Source organism: Dreissena polymorpha, chromosome 8 (assembly GCF_020536995.1).
Source record: "Dreissena polymorpha isolate Duluth1 chromosome 8, UMN_Dpol_1.0, whole genome shotgun sequence".
Classification (NCBI taxonomy): domain Eukaryota; kingdom Metazoa; phylum Mollusca; class Bivalvia; order Myida; family Dreissenidae; genus Dreissena; species Dreissena polymorpha.
Window position 1 is genome coordinate 14565583 of NC_068362.1, and position 13940 is coordinate 14579522.

General features: G+C 31.3%; 1 protein-coding gene across 14 annotated transcripts in view; it reads right to left on the bottom strand.

Moving 5' to 3' along the window:
- Window positions 1-1736: 1736 nt before the first annotated feature.
- LOC127841181 (uncharacterized) overlaps window positions 1737-13940 on the bottom strand; it is a 28421-nt gene continuing 16217 nt past the window's right edge. For 2 of the 14 annotated variants that reach the window (XM_052369833.1, XM_052369832.1), the window contains exons 2-13: window positions 13769-13854; window positions 13131-13266; window positions 12081-12196; window positions 11560-11617; window positions 10457-10554; window positions 9908-9965; window positions 8779-8894; window positions 8096-8230; window positions 5287-5435; window positions 4702-4925; window positions 2835-2989; window positions 1737-2401 (exon numbers count right to left, since the gene is read on the bottom strand). In XM_052369833.1, coding sequence (XP_052225793.1) covers window positions 2313-2401; window positions 2835-2989; window positions 4702-4925; window positions 5287-5435; window positions 8096-8230; window positions 8779-8894; window positions 9908-9965; window positions 10457-10554; window positions 11560-11617; window positions 12081-12196; window positions 13131-13266; window positions 13769-13854 — 1420 coding nt within the window. In that variant the 3' untranslated portion in view covers window positions 1737-2312. Of the gene's footprint in view, window positions 2402-2834; window positions 2990-4701; window positions 4926-5286; window positions 5436-8095; window positions 8231-8778; window positions 8895-9907; window positions 9966-10456; window positions 10555-11559; window positions 11618-12080; window positions 12197-13130; window positions 13294-13768; window positions 13855-13940 lie in introns of all 14 variants that reach the window. The other 12 variants (XM_052369830.1, XM_052369829.1, XM_052369842.1 and 9 more) reach the window with 9 other exon arrangements.

A 13940-nucleotide genomic window follows, 5' to 3' on the forward strand; every position in this document is an offset into this window, starting at 1 on the left:
AGAGTGTGAATAATTTCTGTCATTTGTGTTAGTGTAGATATATTTTATTTCTTTCAAATGCTATAGTTTCTTCAAATTTCATTTTCATTGTGAAAGCTTTATTGAAAATCTCAATATTTAGAGATTCTTGTCTATTTTTGACACAGAATATATATGCCTTCATAAGAATGAGTATGTAGTTTATTACCATATTATTTGCCACACGTTTTTGTTTCTCAAAAACTATGAAAAGCACGTTAAGGTCAATGTTTATATCTTTGATTTCTAAATAGTATTCAAGATCTCTTCATATTGGTTGTGCAATATTACATTTATACATAATATGTATTAAACTTTCTTTATAACTAGCACAGAATGAGCATAGATTAGAAGGTTTTAATTAATGTTTATACAGGTATGCATTTATACAGGTTATGTATGTAAGAGAATTATGTATTAAAAGTTGCGTAAGTTATTGTCAGTTGTTGCTTTAAATCGTATATGATATGTATTCTTCCAATCAATATAATAGTTATATGAAGTCATGATACTTTCCTACGTTTGCTGCTGTTTAGTTTTTGGTGCTGTATAATCTAACTTTAACTGATTTTGCTACATTTTTTGTGTTTTCATTTTTAAGGTTATTCTTATTATGCATTTGCTATCAATAAAATATTGGTCAAGTCATGACAAGAAATTAATACCGTCGATATGCCCCTTGAAATGTATTGTATACGTCTTGTTTTTAGTCGGACGCTGTATTAACCTACTTTTACTGATATTCATACATATGATATGTGTTTTCATATACATTACAATCTACGTTTTCATTGGCATATAGCAATACATGTATTAGTATGTTTGTTACCATTACCATGTACATGGTTTCCACTTTTGTAATTGTATTTTAATAAATGCAGTTAAACTGCAGTTCTGAAAAAACGGCCATGGTGGCCTATTTTTTTTTTCTATATTTTAATATAGTTATAACTAATTAAACATTTTGGTACATTTTGACAAAATCGAGGTATGTGAAGACATATACATGTAAAAATGCCTGATAGGCATTTTATTAATTTTCATATGTGAAATTCTGATGTTTTTGTTTTAAAAAAACATATGAATCAGTCTATGTATTTATGTTAAAAAACATAAATTGAAATTAAGTAAAAATAGTAGTACATATATTGAAATAAAGTTTTTTAAAAAAGTTTTCTCATTAATTAACTCAATTTTTACAGTTATTAACTTATTAGTAAATTGTTCTTATGCTGAATTAAGCTTGTTGTTCAAAAGCAAATGAAATTAACAGCAATATTAACATGATTTTTATTTCATTTGTTTTCTATCCACAACAGATGGTTCTTGTTTGATACCGCAAATTATAAAAGTCTAGTCATGACAAAAGTTTCAATAAAAGTGCAGCATACGTCCTTGAAATGTACACGTTTAGTCATTAGCTAACAGTTTTTGCCGAATGCTAGTCCTGATTTGTATATTTGTACATGACAGATCGTAATGTTGTGTATTTTGAAACAGGTGCACATATGTTTTAGTTACGTCTACAAATAATTAACTGCGATACGAGAGCTGCATCCGCCTTACAGAGTAACGAGAAATGAAAGTTTGCAATATTTATAAGCTTCTTGTGGCTTAATCTACGTATATAAAAAATAACTGTTTGTTTCGTATGGTTAACATTATAATGAAAGCAGCATGTAGGTTCTCTCTGTGGTGTTAAAATCAGTGATCCTGAATGGCAATCGGAATTTTATTACATTGTTTAAATTGAGTACGATATAACATATATTACAGTCACTATTAACTGACTTAACAAGATGATTATATTCGGAACATACATATGTTGATATTAACATCATACGTTTAACAAACATATATAAGGATTCAAATCTAAGCAACGTTTATCAAAATTAGTTATTTCAATTCACGGTATTTCTTTTGAAATTATTGTATAGTATAATAGGTCTATTTTAAATAGATAATACTTTAAATGTAATATTAAATTTTACTTGAACTTGTTGGGCCGAGTACGCAGCGCCACACACAATAAACTGTGTCCGGTAATGTAACAGAATGATGGCTATTTCGACGATGAGATGCAGTTTTTGAGTTTAACATTACTTCAAAAACTAGATATATATTGAATGTAATAAGTATTGGTTAATAAATTCGTTTTCAAACCTAATTGATTTCATTATATGTATACAAATTAAGATCAATATATGTTCAAGTTATGAATAATTGTACGCTACGTACGAGCTAGTAATAGAAGAACAAAAAAGGGGTTCACATTTAATGTAAGTTGGTATGGGCTATTTTATGTCCGACTCCAAAAATCCAGGCACGTCCTGATCGAGGTAAGGTTGAAGACCTGGCTTACACCTGCATATTCTTTTGGCACCTGTATTAAAAGTATTGAAGCACAATTTGGTTTCAAAATGTTGAAAATTGTAGAGTTCGTAGGGTATGCTAATGATTAAATTTCTCCTAAACTCGATGTAATACATATACTAAATGTATACTTACGTGCAATTGAGCATAAAAACTTATAACAGAATATTAAGTACAAAGTCTTAGTTTTCTTAATATTTATTTCAGTCGATACGTTATCTCAGTAAAAATGCAAATTTACTTTCCAGTTAAAGTTGTATTTGTCTTTGTTATCACTATAACGTATGTTAATTACATAATACGCATTAACCAACTCAGTTACACCTGTAATTAAATAACAATTCATTCTTAATTTTTCGCATTCTGGAAAAAAATGGAACCAGTTGTTCTAATAAGTCTTTTCTATATATTTTCCCATATTGTATCATTAAATTTGATCTTACCAACATAAGGTCGTATTTTTGTTTTCCGCGTTTTGGGGTCTTTTGCCATTTTATCAGGATCGGTCTGATATTCACATTCGATTTCCATCGCTTTGGCATTTCCTTTCATAATAAACTGCAAAGTATCTCGCATTGTTTTATGTTCAACAGGCTTTCTGTAAAAACAAATAGGCAATTTATATATATATCGGGTTTGCTTGCAACTCAAACATTTAAGTCGTTCAACAATTTTACGAATAATGAAATTCCGCATACCAAACTTACATAGATTAACATCTGATATAGAAAAAACAAGCAAATTCGTTGAATTGATATTCCCCGCCAATATGCTTCTGGACACAAAAGTGTAATATTTGACACTCACAAAAGCATTTTTCAAGATACAACGGGCCATAAATCCGTTATTAACAGATGGTGTACAATGCCATTTGGCGTGCATCATCCCCTTATCCATACATATATATATATACAATCGATTGGTGTATAACAAATAGCTAAGAACTTCGAGTCTCATTTCAACGTAAACACCATTCATTCAGTAGTTAAACCATTAGACCTAAATAGACACATGTTTTTCTTATTGAAACATGCCAGCGGTTTTAAATTTCCGAAAAAAATAATATTTGTTGAAAGCGCGAATAACATGGTACACTGATTCAACCATTACCGGATTGCTTAGGTCTTTGTCGGATTACGTGCGTATCGTGTTATTTCTTGAAATATGAAACATTTGTAAACAGAAAGAAAACTCATTTCCACGTTTAATAAGACCAAGTGCATGAAAATCGCTGCACAATTGATGAAGTAATGGCTGTTCAAAAGCGATGCACCCTATATTTGGGTCATTTTGAGTTGAATACCTTGTTATACATGTATACATATATAGATTTGATAGTGACAAATATGTTTTCAGAGAAATCGATTTTTCGTTATAATTTGATTAATTTTAATTTAAAATGATGTTTTCACTAATTAATATCATAGCCACACGCTAACCACATGTGTATTGGACAACTTCAATTGAGTTTATATTTATTTTGAGACAATCCCCATGTTCCTGAATATGGGTCACCACATGTCCGTTATTCACTAAATCCCGAGTTGCAGCTATCATACTTAAGTTATATGGTACGCACAAATTTGGTTTCTGAGCATTCTTAAGTTTGTAAAGGACACATAATTCTAAAATATTACATCAATGAACATTATGTTTACCCAAAAAAAATCTGCAAAGTTCAAGAAAACATTCGTCTGCACTTTTCATGTCGTCACAAAAACGGCTCGTACATAACGTGCTTTCGAAAAAAGAAACAGTTATAAACATTGACATACGTCAACAAAAACATGAACCGACTTAACTTCAATTGATAGAAAACTATAAATCTTAACACAAATAAAAGTATTTTGCAAAAAACGTTTAACCTATCCGTTACTCACTAAAATCCGCTATTCACCAATCGACTGTACTCACACCAAATTTCAATGAAATCCGCCAAATCTTCCAAGATATAGCTCCAGATGGACGGACAGACAAACGAAAAGACGGAAGAACGAACGGACGGACGGACAACGCCAAAACAATATCCCTCTGCCGATGGCGGGGGATAATAAACTTTCAAAACAGTAAGCGAATATTTTTTGTATTTATTATTTAACAATGTTATCTCACTGCAAATCAGCCATTGATCCCTTAAGTAAAAATATAGCAACTAAGAACACTCTCATATTTCCATACGATTGACCAAACTATTGCAAACATTAACTACAAGCGTTTTTTTCATGAAGAATGCAATGATAGTGTTATACAAACACGAATTACACCTAGTAGTATTTGGTGCTCATAATTACAAGATCCGTCGTTGTTTACCTGGGTTGATCAAGTACGGCGTGATGCGTTTTATCTTTTACAAGAATCTCATACAGATTAGTTGTATACTCGTCCGTTTCATCGAGACCCATTTCCCCTCTTGCTGCAGCCCAGTAAATGGTTTTCATTCTCAATTCACCATTGATCTTCTTAGTAAATTCAGGAGGACATGATTTTCTGTGCTCTTCAAACAACAAAAGTTGAACGTCCATATTAGCCTTTACCTGTCGGGAAAATAGATGGCCTTAAACAGCTTAACGTTTGCAACATATATTCAGTCCGCTTTTATTTACAAACGATTACAATTTAAAATTACAGTTATAAATCGTAAAAATGCGCACTTGGAATTAACATTTTCCTTTAAATCACAACTAAATGTATTAGTATAGTATAACGTAAAGAAACTCTGAAATATATGCTTGGTAATGTGAGGTCCGAGTTTTCGTTGAAACATTAGATTAAAATTTATCATACATCATATATGTCGATATAATACATGCAGATAACTTTGTTTAACTTTCATTCGTTGTTTTTGTTTGATATATAAGTTACATAGTTTAAATGTTTCAAGTCTCAATAAATTACGTCTCTATCGCTTTTGTCGGATTGGTCCGGAAAGTCAATCTCAGAAACAACCAGCTTTTGTTTCGTGTGCCTTTTATTACATCTTCTTTCGAATTCTTCAAGTGTTCCAATAACGTTCTCATACACTCTGTACAGCAATTCCTTACTGGCTGCCGAAATATAAACATAAATAAAGTAGTTGAATACACAATAGAGATTATGCATGTTGATATTTGTTAGCGTATAAACAGTGCCAACATGATTAATTTATTAGCTGCTTTCGTATCTGCGTTTGCATGAATGTTAATATGTTCATATGTAGAACGACAAAAAGATAACGACTGAAAGCGATCACTGCTAAAATTGATACACTGAACTCTCAAATTTCAGTTCATTAAAAACATATACTTAAAACAGATTTGATAGAGCAAGTTTTCACTTTTCACACCATAACAGCTCTAATGGACTTATTTCAATTATGCACTGTTGCCCTGAGTTTGAAGTACATTAAAAAAGTACTACTTTAAAATACGTTTTGAATGCTTTGCTGAAATGTTTTTTACGTTTCAACTAACCAAGTATATAACCGCTGTGTTATTGAGACGCAAGTAGCTGACAAAAGTGTTCTTGTAAAGTGAAACAAGATCGCGTATATTGAACATTAAAGACGGAATTTAACTGGTATGTACCCTGCAAAACGTCATGCCGAAAGCAGTTCTCAAGTAACATAACAGAAGCGCTTTTGTACCATTATTTTAAAAATGTGTTAGCCAGCCTGGCAGCCAATGAATATAATTCGACATGTGTCCTCGTTATATACCTTATCAGACATATGTTCTCTGAATAACAGATTACCAACAATCTTATTTAGATTATGTTCTTTCAGGCAATAGCGGAGCAATATTAATGTATTATTTAAAAAAAATCATAGGATACAAACAGTTATTGTGCCAAAGTTCCCTGTTGATGACGCGTTACAACAAACATGCCATCATAATGGATTTTACCCGTCTGTTAGCTGTTGTTTGTTGGTATCGCTTATCTTCAAACATATGCCATAACGCTTTAACTCTCGTGAACATAAAAGTTGTGAATTCAACTAAGCGAGCGGTCATTTGTCTTTTTTAGCATTTTACTTTATTACAGATGCACCTCTGTCTTTTTGACAATGATTTATTTAACGTTTCAACATTTGTTTTAAAACCAAATGCGTGCGAAACTTTCATGTTACTTCATTAAGTATGAATCGATGATCGATTTTATCAAAAAAGTGATTTATTTTCATTATATTTAAAGTTAATTTGGGTCAATAATATAATAAAGTTGACAGTTACGTTAGACATATATTGAAACGATTTGAATGTATTTTCTGTTGTGCTGCATTCAAGTCCAAGCCTTATTGTCAGTTGTAAAAACGCATTGATATTTTTGCCGATTTTATAAATATGTAAAATTTGAAATCCTAGTGTTAGGCTTATATATGTAACCCGTCCCGCCCAAAATCCACTTTATATCCTTGTGTGTTGGCAACCCGCTGTAACTAAAGGGATTCAGCTTCAATTGTTTTATGTAAATGAGCAAGTCATGTGTGTAAGAAGCTGATTACAACAAGTACAGATTTTGATATAACGGCTTAAATGTGTGTATTATTGTAATAACTAAACTATGTGAACCATACACCTTGTGCTAAGATGTACCGATTGTTCAGAGCCAAAGTTAATCAAAGATTTCAAGCTAAAGAATACCAACTCTATCGGAGACATATTTGGCAAGTATGTCACAAAATGGCATGTTTGATGCATCAACAAAGCCAGCTAAAATTAATTAAAGTTATTAGCATAACACAACTTACACTGTATTCACAAAGAATCTTTACTTGAAGATAACGTCAATCATACCAGTAAACACATCTTTAGTTATGATAAACCATACGCGACATTGTCCTGTGATAATCACACAGAAGGGTTGATGAAACAAACCTGTTGTAGATCAACAGTGGTTTTGCATGTTAATACGATGCCATTTGGTATACGTAACATTTCAGGAAAATGAGTGTCGGTCGAATTGATATAATATTTTTAAAATATATGTCATTCTTTACTTATTTTTGAATAAATATTGCTATTAGCAAAGGTGTTAAGAAAACAGTGCACACAATAATTGAAAAGCCGGATAACATATTTATAGGGCTACAATATACAGAGTGAAATACCCCAGGAAATGACTTAAAGGAGGTATATCTTCACTATTTCCCAAATAGATATGTGTGTTAACACAATACATATTCGAGCAGAACAATGTTTTATCGATGAAATGTTAAATAAATAAATCATTATACTCAACAAAATCCTCCCAGGAAAATCAAACACACGCGTACAATAATAACGTTAATAAAAAGACTACTACACTAAAGTACCGTTATCGATAGTGAGCATTAGTATATCGGTTCTAAATGTACATTTCCTTTTTAACGATCATCATTGTACTTCCATTTCTACAAGAGATATTCCTGTGCCCACATAAAGTGCCAACGTGGACAGCGTTTTTTTTATTATAAAAAGCGTATTGAGCGTAAATGAAATTTTGCATACTAACTCTAGAAAAACGTATTTTTTTTCATAATGTAAAATACAGTTTTAACCGTCGATATTCTTCGAATACCAAGTGGACTATTTACATGCTATATTGAGATAAATTAGAACTACATTAAGGTTGTATCATATTTTGAATCAGTATTCATATAATTCAAGAGATCAAACTATGTAAATGATATACGGAAAGAAAACATTTGTTTACACAATGTTATGTTTAATTACAGCACCAGATTCACCTTCCATTTGCCGCGCAAGTCGGTCCTGTTTTTGTGTTTGCGCTGGATAAAACTTGTTTGAACTTGTTTGAATTCGGTTGTAAATTTCATCGCTATAATATGGGCCTGATGTTTGAGTTTTTAGTTGATCGTTTGCTGCAAGGAAACACCATTAGTATATATGTATTCACTGCTTGCAATAAATCATTGTTTTATTATTATAAAAAGCGTATTGAGCGTAAATGGAAATTTGCATACTAACTCTAGAAAAAGGTTTTTTTTTCATAATGTAAAATACAGTTTTAACCGTCGATATTCTTAGAATACCAAGAGGACTATTTACATGCTATATTGAGTGAAATTCGAACTACATTAATGTTGTATCATATTTTGAATCAGTATTTATATAATTCAAGAGAGCAAACTATGTAAATGCATTCGTACCATATTCAATTTGTCGCTAAAATAATCAAATTTAAAACTTGTATTAAAGTAAGCATCAACTAGTTTCATTATAAGAAATTAATTCTAAACTTGATGCTGAAAAGGAATATGAAAACATTGCTTATTGCTTTATTCGAGCACTTTTTTGAATGAATCATTGTTTTAAGTGGAAGATACCGATAGTTGTTTATCTTTTTGATCTTCAGATTGTGGAAAAATACAAGAATCTAAATATTGTGTAATATTAATTGCAAACAAACGCTTCAATATGTTAAGGCCTGTCTTATCGATGTTTGCAGGTGGCTTAACTCCTGGGTCCGTTGATCCGGTACCATCAGGATCAGCATCAGTTTGTGTTTCCTCATCTTGTGTAGATCTGTTTTGTACAGGATAAACATGAGGCTATAAAACACACGAATAAACGCATCATAAACTTGGTTCAGTACTACAAACAAGTGTCGCTTAAGTGTGTTGATTGTGCAGTTCATGATTTAAAGCGTACAATTTTTGAAGAAATCACAAATGCCAAACGACAATAAGGGCATGCAAATGTTGAAGACAGCACATTTCTATATCATACCTGAAAAACATTTTCTTACGTACGAGTACTTCAGAGTGTGATAGTGTTTCGCTTCTAATCGATTCAAAATCACTATTTTTAATACATTGGTAATACCGACATATGTGTCGTATTCAGTTAACACAAGTTCTCATAAGAGTGAGGAATATACATTAATACAGTGCTTATGCTTAACCATTCTTATTGAACACCAGAAAGCATTGCCGATTGTAGCATCAATTATTCGTCCAAACACATAAACGGAACGTATATTGTTTTCTGAATAGTTGATTAGTTTGCAAATTTAGTAAGTGTTAACATATCATCCGCTGTAACACAACTAGTTGTTCTTATGAATCGTTAGAATTTGTGGCTATGTTTTTTAACCCATGTGTTAATTTGTCTGAAATTGTGCCTAGATATTTACCTATAGCATGAATTGTTTTCTTTCATATGAAGTAAAAACTAAAGAAGATGTATATTATGTTATTCAATTTAGAATTATAACACGTTTGCAAACAAAACGTGGTTATGTTACTTGAAATAGTTATAAACATATATCTTTATTAATGTATTTGCACTTAATTGAATCTTGCTGTCTTGACAGTTAACGACCAATTACGCTTACAGACTAGAAAACATACAGTTCTTCACTAATGGTCAATTGTTTCCGCGTCTGAGTTAAGACCTGTCTGATCGAGTCATGTGCAATTATGTTTTTGTATATTTTTTATAAACAACTGCAAAATAACAGATTTGAAACGCTTTACATTTAAATGGCTTTCACGAAAGATGACACATCACTCGAATTTAAATCTTTAATTTCAAACCTTCTCGCCGTCTCTGCAGGTGTATTCAGGTTATCGCTGCTCGTTGGAGCTACAGCCGCTATGGAAGTTCACCAAAATATATAAAAAAAACATTTGGAATATTAATTGAAAACAGATACTTAAATGTGAGCTTTAAAGCTATAGTTAAATATACAAGTTCTGGCTGGCCAGTGTTTTCATGAAGATTTCTTAGGATACAAGTTACCAATAAATTAAATTGCATAATTATAGTATAATGTTACGGAGGAGAAAAATGCTCACTGTATTCGTACCATATTCAATTTGCCGCTAAAATAATCAAATTATTTTTTTTATTAAAGTAAGCATCAACTAGTTTCTTTATAAGAAATTAATTCTTAACTTGATGCTGAAAAGGAATGTGAAAACATTGCTTATTGCTTTATTCGAGCACTTTTTTGAATGAATCATTGTTTTAAGTGGAAGATACCGATAGTTGTTTATGTTTTTGATCTTAAGATTGTGGAAAAATACAAGAATCTGAATATTGTGTAATATGAATTGCATACAAACGCTTTAATATGCTAAGACCTGTCTTATCGATGTTTGAAGGTGGCTTAAATCCTGGGTCCGTTGATCCGTTACTATCAGGATCAGCATCAGTTTGTGTTTCCTCATCTTGTGTAGATCTGTTTTGTACAGGATAAACATGAGGCTATAAAACACACGGATAAACGCAATATAAACTTGGTACAGTACTACAAACAAGTGTTGCTTAATTGTGTTGATTGTGAAGTTCATGATTTAAAGGGTACACTTTTTGAAGAAATCACAAATGCCAAACGACAATAAAGACATACCAATGATATAGACAACATATTTCTATATCGTACACAAAAGTCATTTTCTTATGTACAAGAACGTCAGAGTTTGATAGTGTTTCGTTTTAATCAATTCAACAATCACTATTTTTAATAAATTGGTAATACCGACATATGTGTCGTATTCAGGGAATATTTATTCTCATAAGAGTGAGGAATGTACATTAATAAAGTGCTTATGCTCAACCATTCTAATTGACCACCAGAAAATATTGCGGATTGTAGCATCAATTATTCGTCCAAACACATAAACGGAACGTATATTGTTTTCTGAATAGTTGATTAGTTGCAAATTTAGTAAGTATTAACATATCATCGGCCGTAACACAAATAGTTGTTCTTATAAATCGTTAGAATTTTTGGCTTTGTTTTAGAACTCATGTGTTAATTTGTCCGAAATTTTGCCTAGATATTTACCTATAGCATGAATTGTTTTCTTTCATATGAAGTAAAAACTAAACAAGATGTATATTATGCTTTTTCAATTTAGAATTATAACACGTTTGCAAACAAAACGGGGTTATGTTACTTGAAATAGTTATAAACATATATCTTTATTAATGTATTTGCACTTCATTGAATCTTGCTGTCTTGACAGTTAACGACCAATTACGCTTACAGACTAGAAAACATACAGTTCTTCATTAATGGTCAATTGTTTCCGCATCTAAGTTAGCGCATGAGTCATGTGCAATTATGTTTTTGTATAATTTTTATAAACAACAGCAAAATAACAGAGTTGAAACGCTTTACATTTAAATGACTTTCACGAAAAATGACACATCACTCGAATTTAAATCTTTAATTTCAAACCTTCTCGCCGTCTCTGCAGGTGTATTCAGGTTATCGCTGCTCGTTGGAGCTACAGCCGCTATGGAAGTTTACCAAAATATTAAAAACAAATCATTTTGGAACAGATACTTAAATGTGAGCTTTAAAGCTATAGTTAAATATACAAGTTCTGGCTGGCCAGTGTTTTCATGAAGATTTCTTAGGATACAAGTTACCAATAAATTAAATTGCATAATTATAGTATAATGTTACGGAGGAGGAAAATGCTCACTGTATTCGTACCATATTCAATTTGCCGCTAAAATAACCAAATTTAAAACTTTTATTAAAGTAAGCATTAACTAGTTTCATTAAAAGAAATTAATTCTAAACTTGATGCTGAAAAGGAATGTGAAAACATTGCTTATTGCTTTATTCGAGCACTTTTTTGAATGAATCATTGTTTTAAGTGGAAGATACCGATAGTTGTTTATCTTTTTGATCTTCAGATTGTGGAAAAATACAATAATCTAAATATTGTGTAATATTAATTGCAAACAAACGCTTCAATATGTTAAGGCCTGTCTGATCGATGTTTGAAAGTGGCTTAAATCCTTGGTCCGTTGATCCGTTACTATCAGGATCAGCATCAGTTTGTGTTTCCTCATCTTGTGTAGATCTGTTTTGTACAGGATAAACATGAGGCTATAAAACACACGAATAAACGCAATATAAACTTGGTACAGTACTACAAACAAGTGTTGCTTAATTGTGTTGATTGTGAAGTTCATGATTTAAAGCGCTACACTTTTTGAAGAAATCACAAATGCCAAACGACAATAAAGACATACCAATGATATAGACAACATATTTCTATATCGTACACAAAATGCATTTTCTTATGTACAAGTACTTCAGAGTTTGATGGTGTTTCGCTTTTAATCGATTCAACAATCACTATTTTTAATAAATTGGTAATACCGACATATGTGTCGTATTCAGGGACTATTTATTCTCATAAGAGTGAGGAATGTACATTAATACAGCGCTTATGCGTAACCATTCTAATTGAACACCAGAACATATTGTAGCACCAATTATTCGTCAAAATACATAAACGGTACGAATATTGTTTTCTTAATAGTTGTTTTGCTTGCAATTTTAGTAAGTACATTCTGTATTGACATACAATCGACTGTAACACAAGTTGTTGTTCTCATTAAATATGATAATTGATGGCATTGTTTTTGAACTCATGCGTTAATTTGGCCCCGATTTGGCCTTGATATTTACCTATTACATACATGGTTTTCTTTGATTTAAAGTTAAAACTAATGATGATTCATTTTGTGATATTCTATTTGGAATTATAATACGTTTTTGAACAAAACGTGGTTATTTTGATTGAAATAGTTATCACCATATATATTTATTAAGATATTTACTTTTTATTCTATCGTGTACTATTAACAGATAGCAACCAATTACGCTTACAGACTAAAAAACATACAGTTTTTTACTAATGGTCAATTATTTCCGCATCTGAGTGTGCGTATGAGTCAAGTGTAATTATGTTTTTGTATTTTTTTATAAACAGAGTTGATACTCCTTACATTTTAATGGCTTTCACGGAAGATAACACATCACTCGAATACAAATCTTGTATGTTACGCCTTCTCGCCCTCTGATCAGTTGTGTCTTCATTTGCTAATTGTTGCAGTTTATCGCCTGTCCGTGGAGCTTCAACCGCTTTTGAAGTACGCCAATATATTATATCTGTTTCATTTGGAATATGTATTCGAATACTAAAATGCCAGCTTAAAAGCTATAAATTAATATACAAGTCCTGTGTGGCCTGTGTTTTCATCAAAATTGTTTTGAAGATATACATTACCATATTAATGTAACTATAGTATGTAAAATCATGATGCAGAATCGGATGACCTTAACTTTATTTTAAGCATATCATATTGTTCGCTTAAAAAGTTAATTGTTATTAATTGAATGCAACTAAGTGTTAACTTTTTAAAAGTTTAAGAACTTAAATAAAAAATATTCTGAAAACGAATGGAAAGTGGATAAAAGCTTTTCTCGAGTTCTTTATTACGAATTAATCTTGAAATTTTGCAAGTGGAAGATATCGATCGCCGTTTAGGTTATCTGCTGATCTACAGCTGGTAAAAACAAAATATAAAAGTTCCTAAATAGAGTGTGATGTTTATTGTAAACAACAAGTTAAATTGGTAAAGACCTGCCATATCGGACTTTGAAGTTGGCTCAGATACTGGGCAAGTTGAACCATTAGGGTTTTCATCAGTTTCCACATCCAGTCGTGGTCTGATTTATACAGGATACAAATAAAACTATAAACTTTAAAACTATAAAACTTTCGAATAAATGCAATATAAACTAAGGACAATACA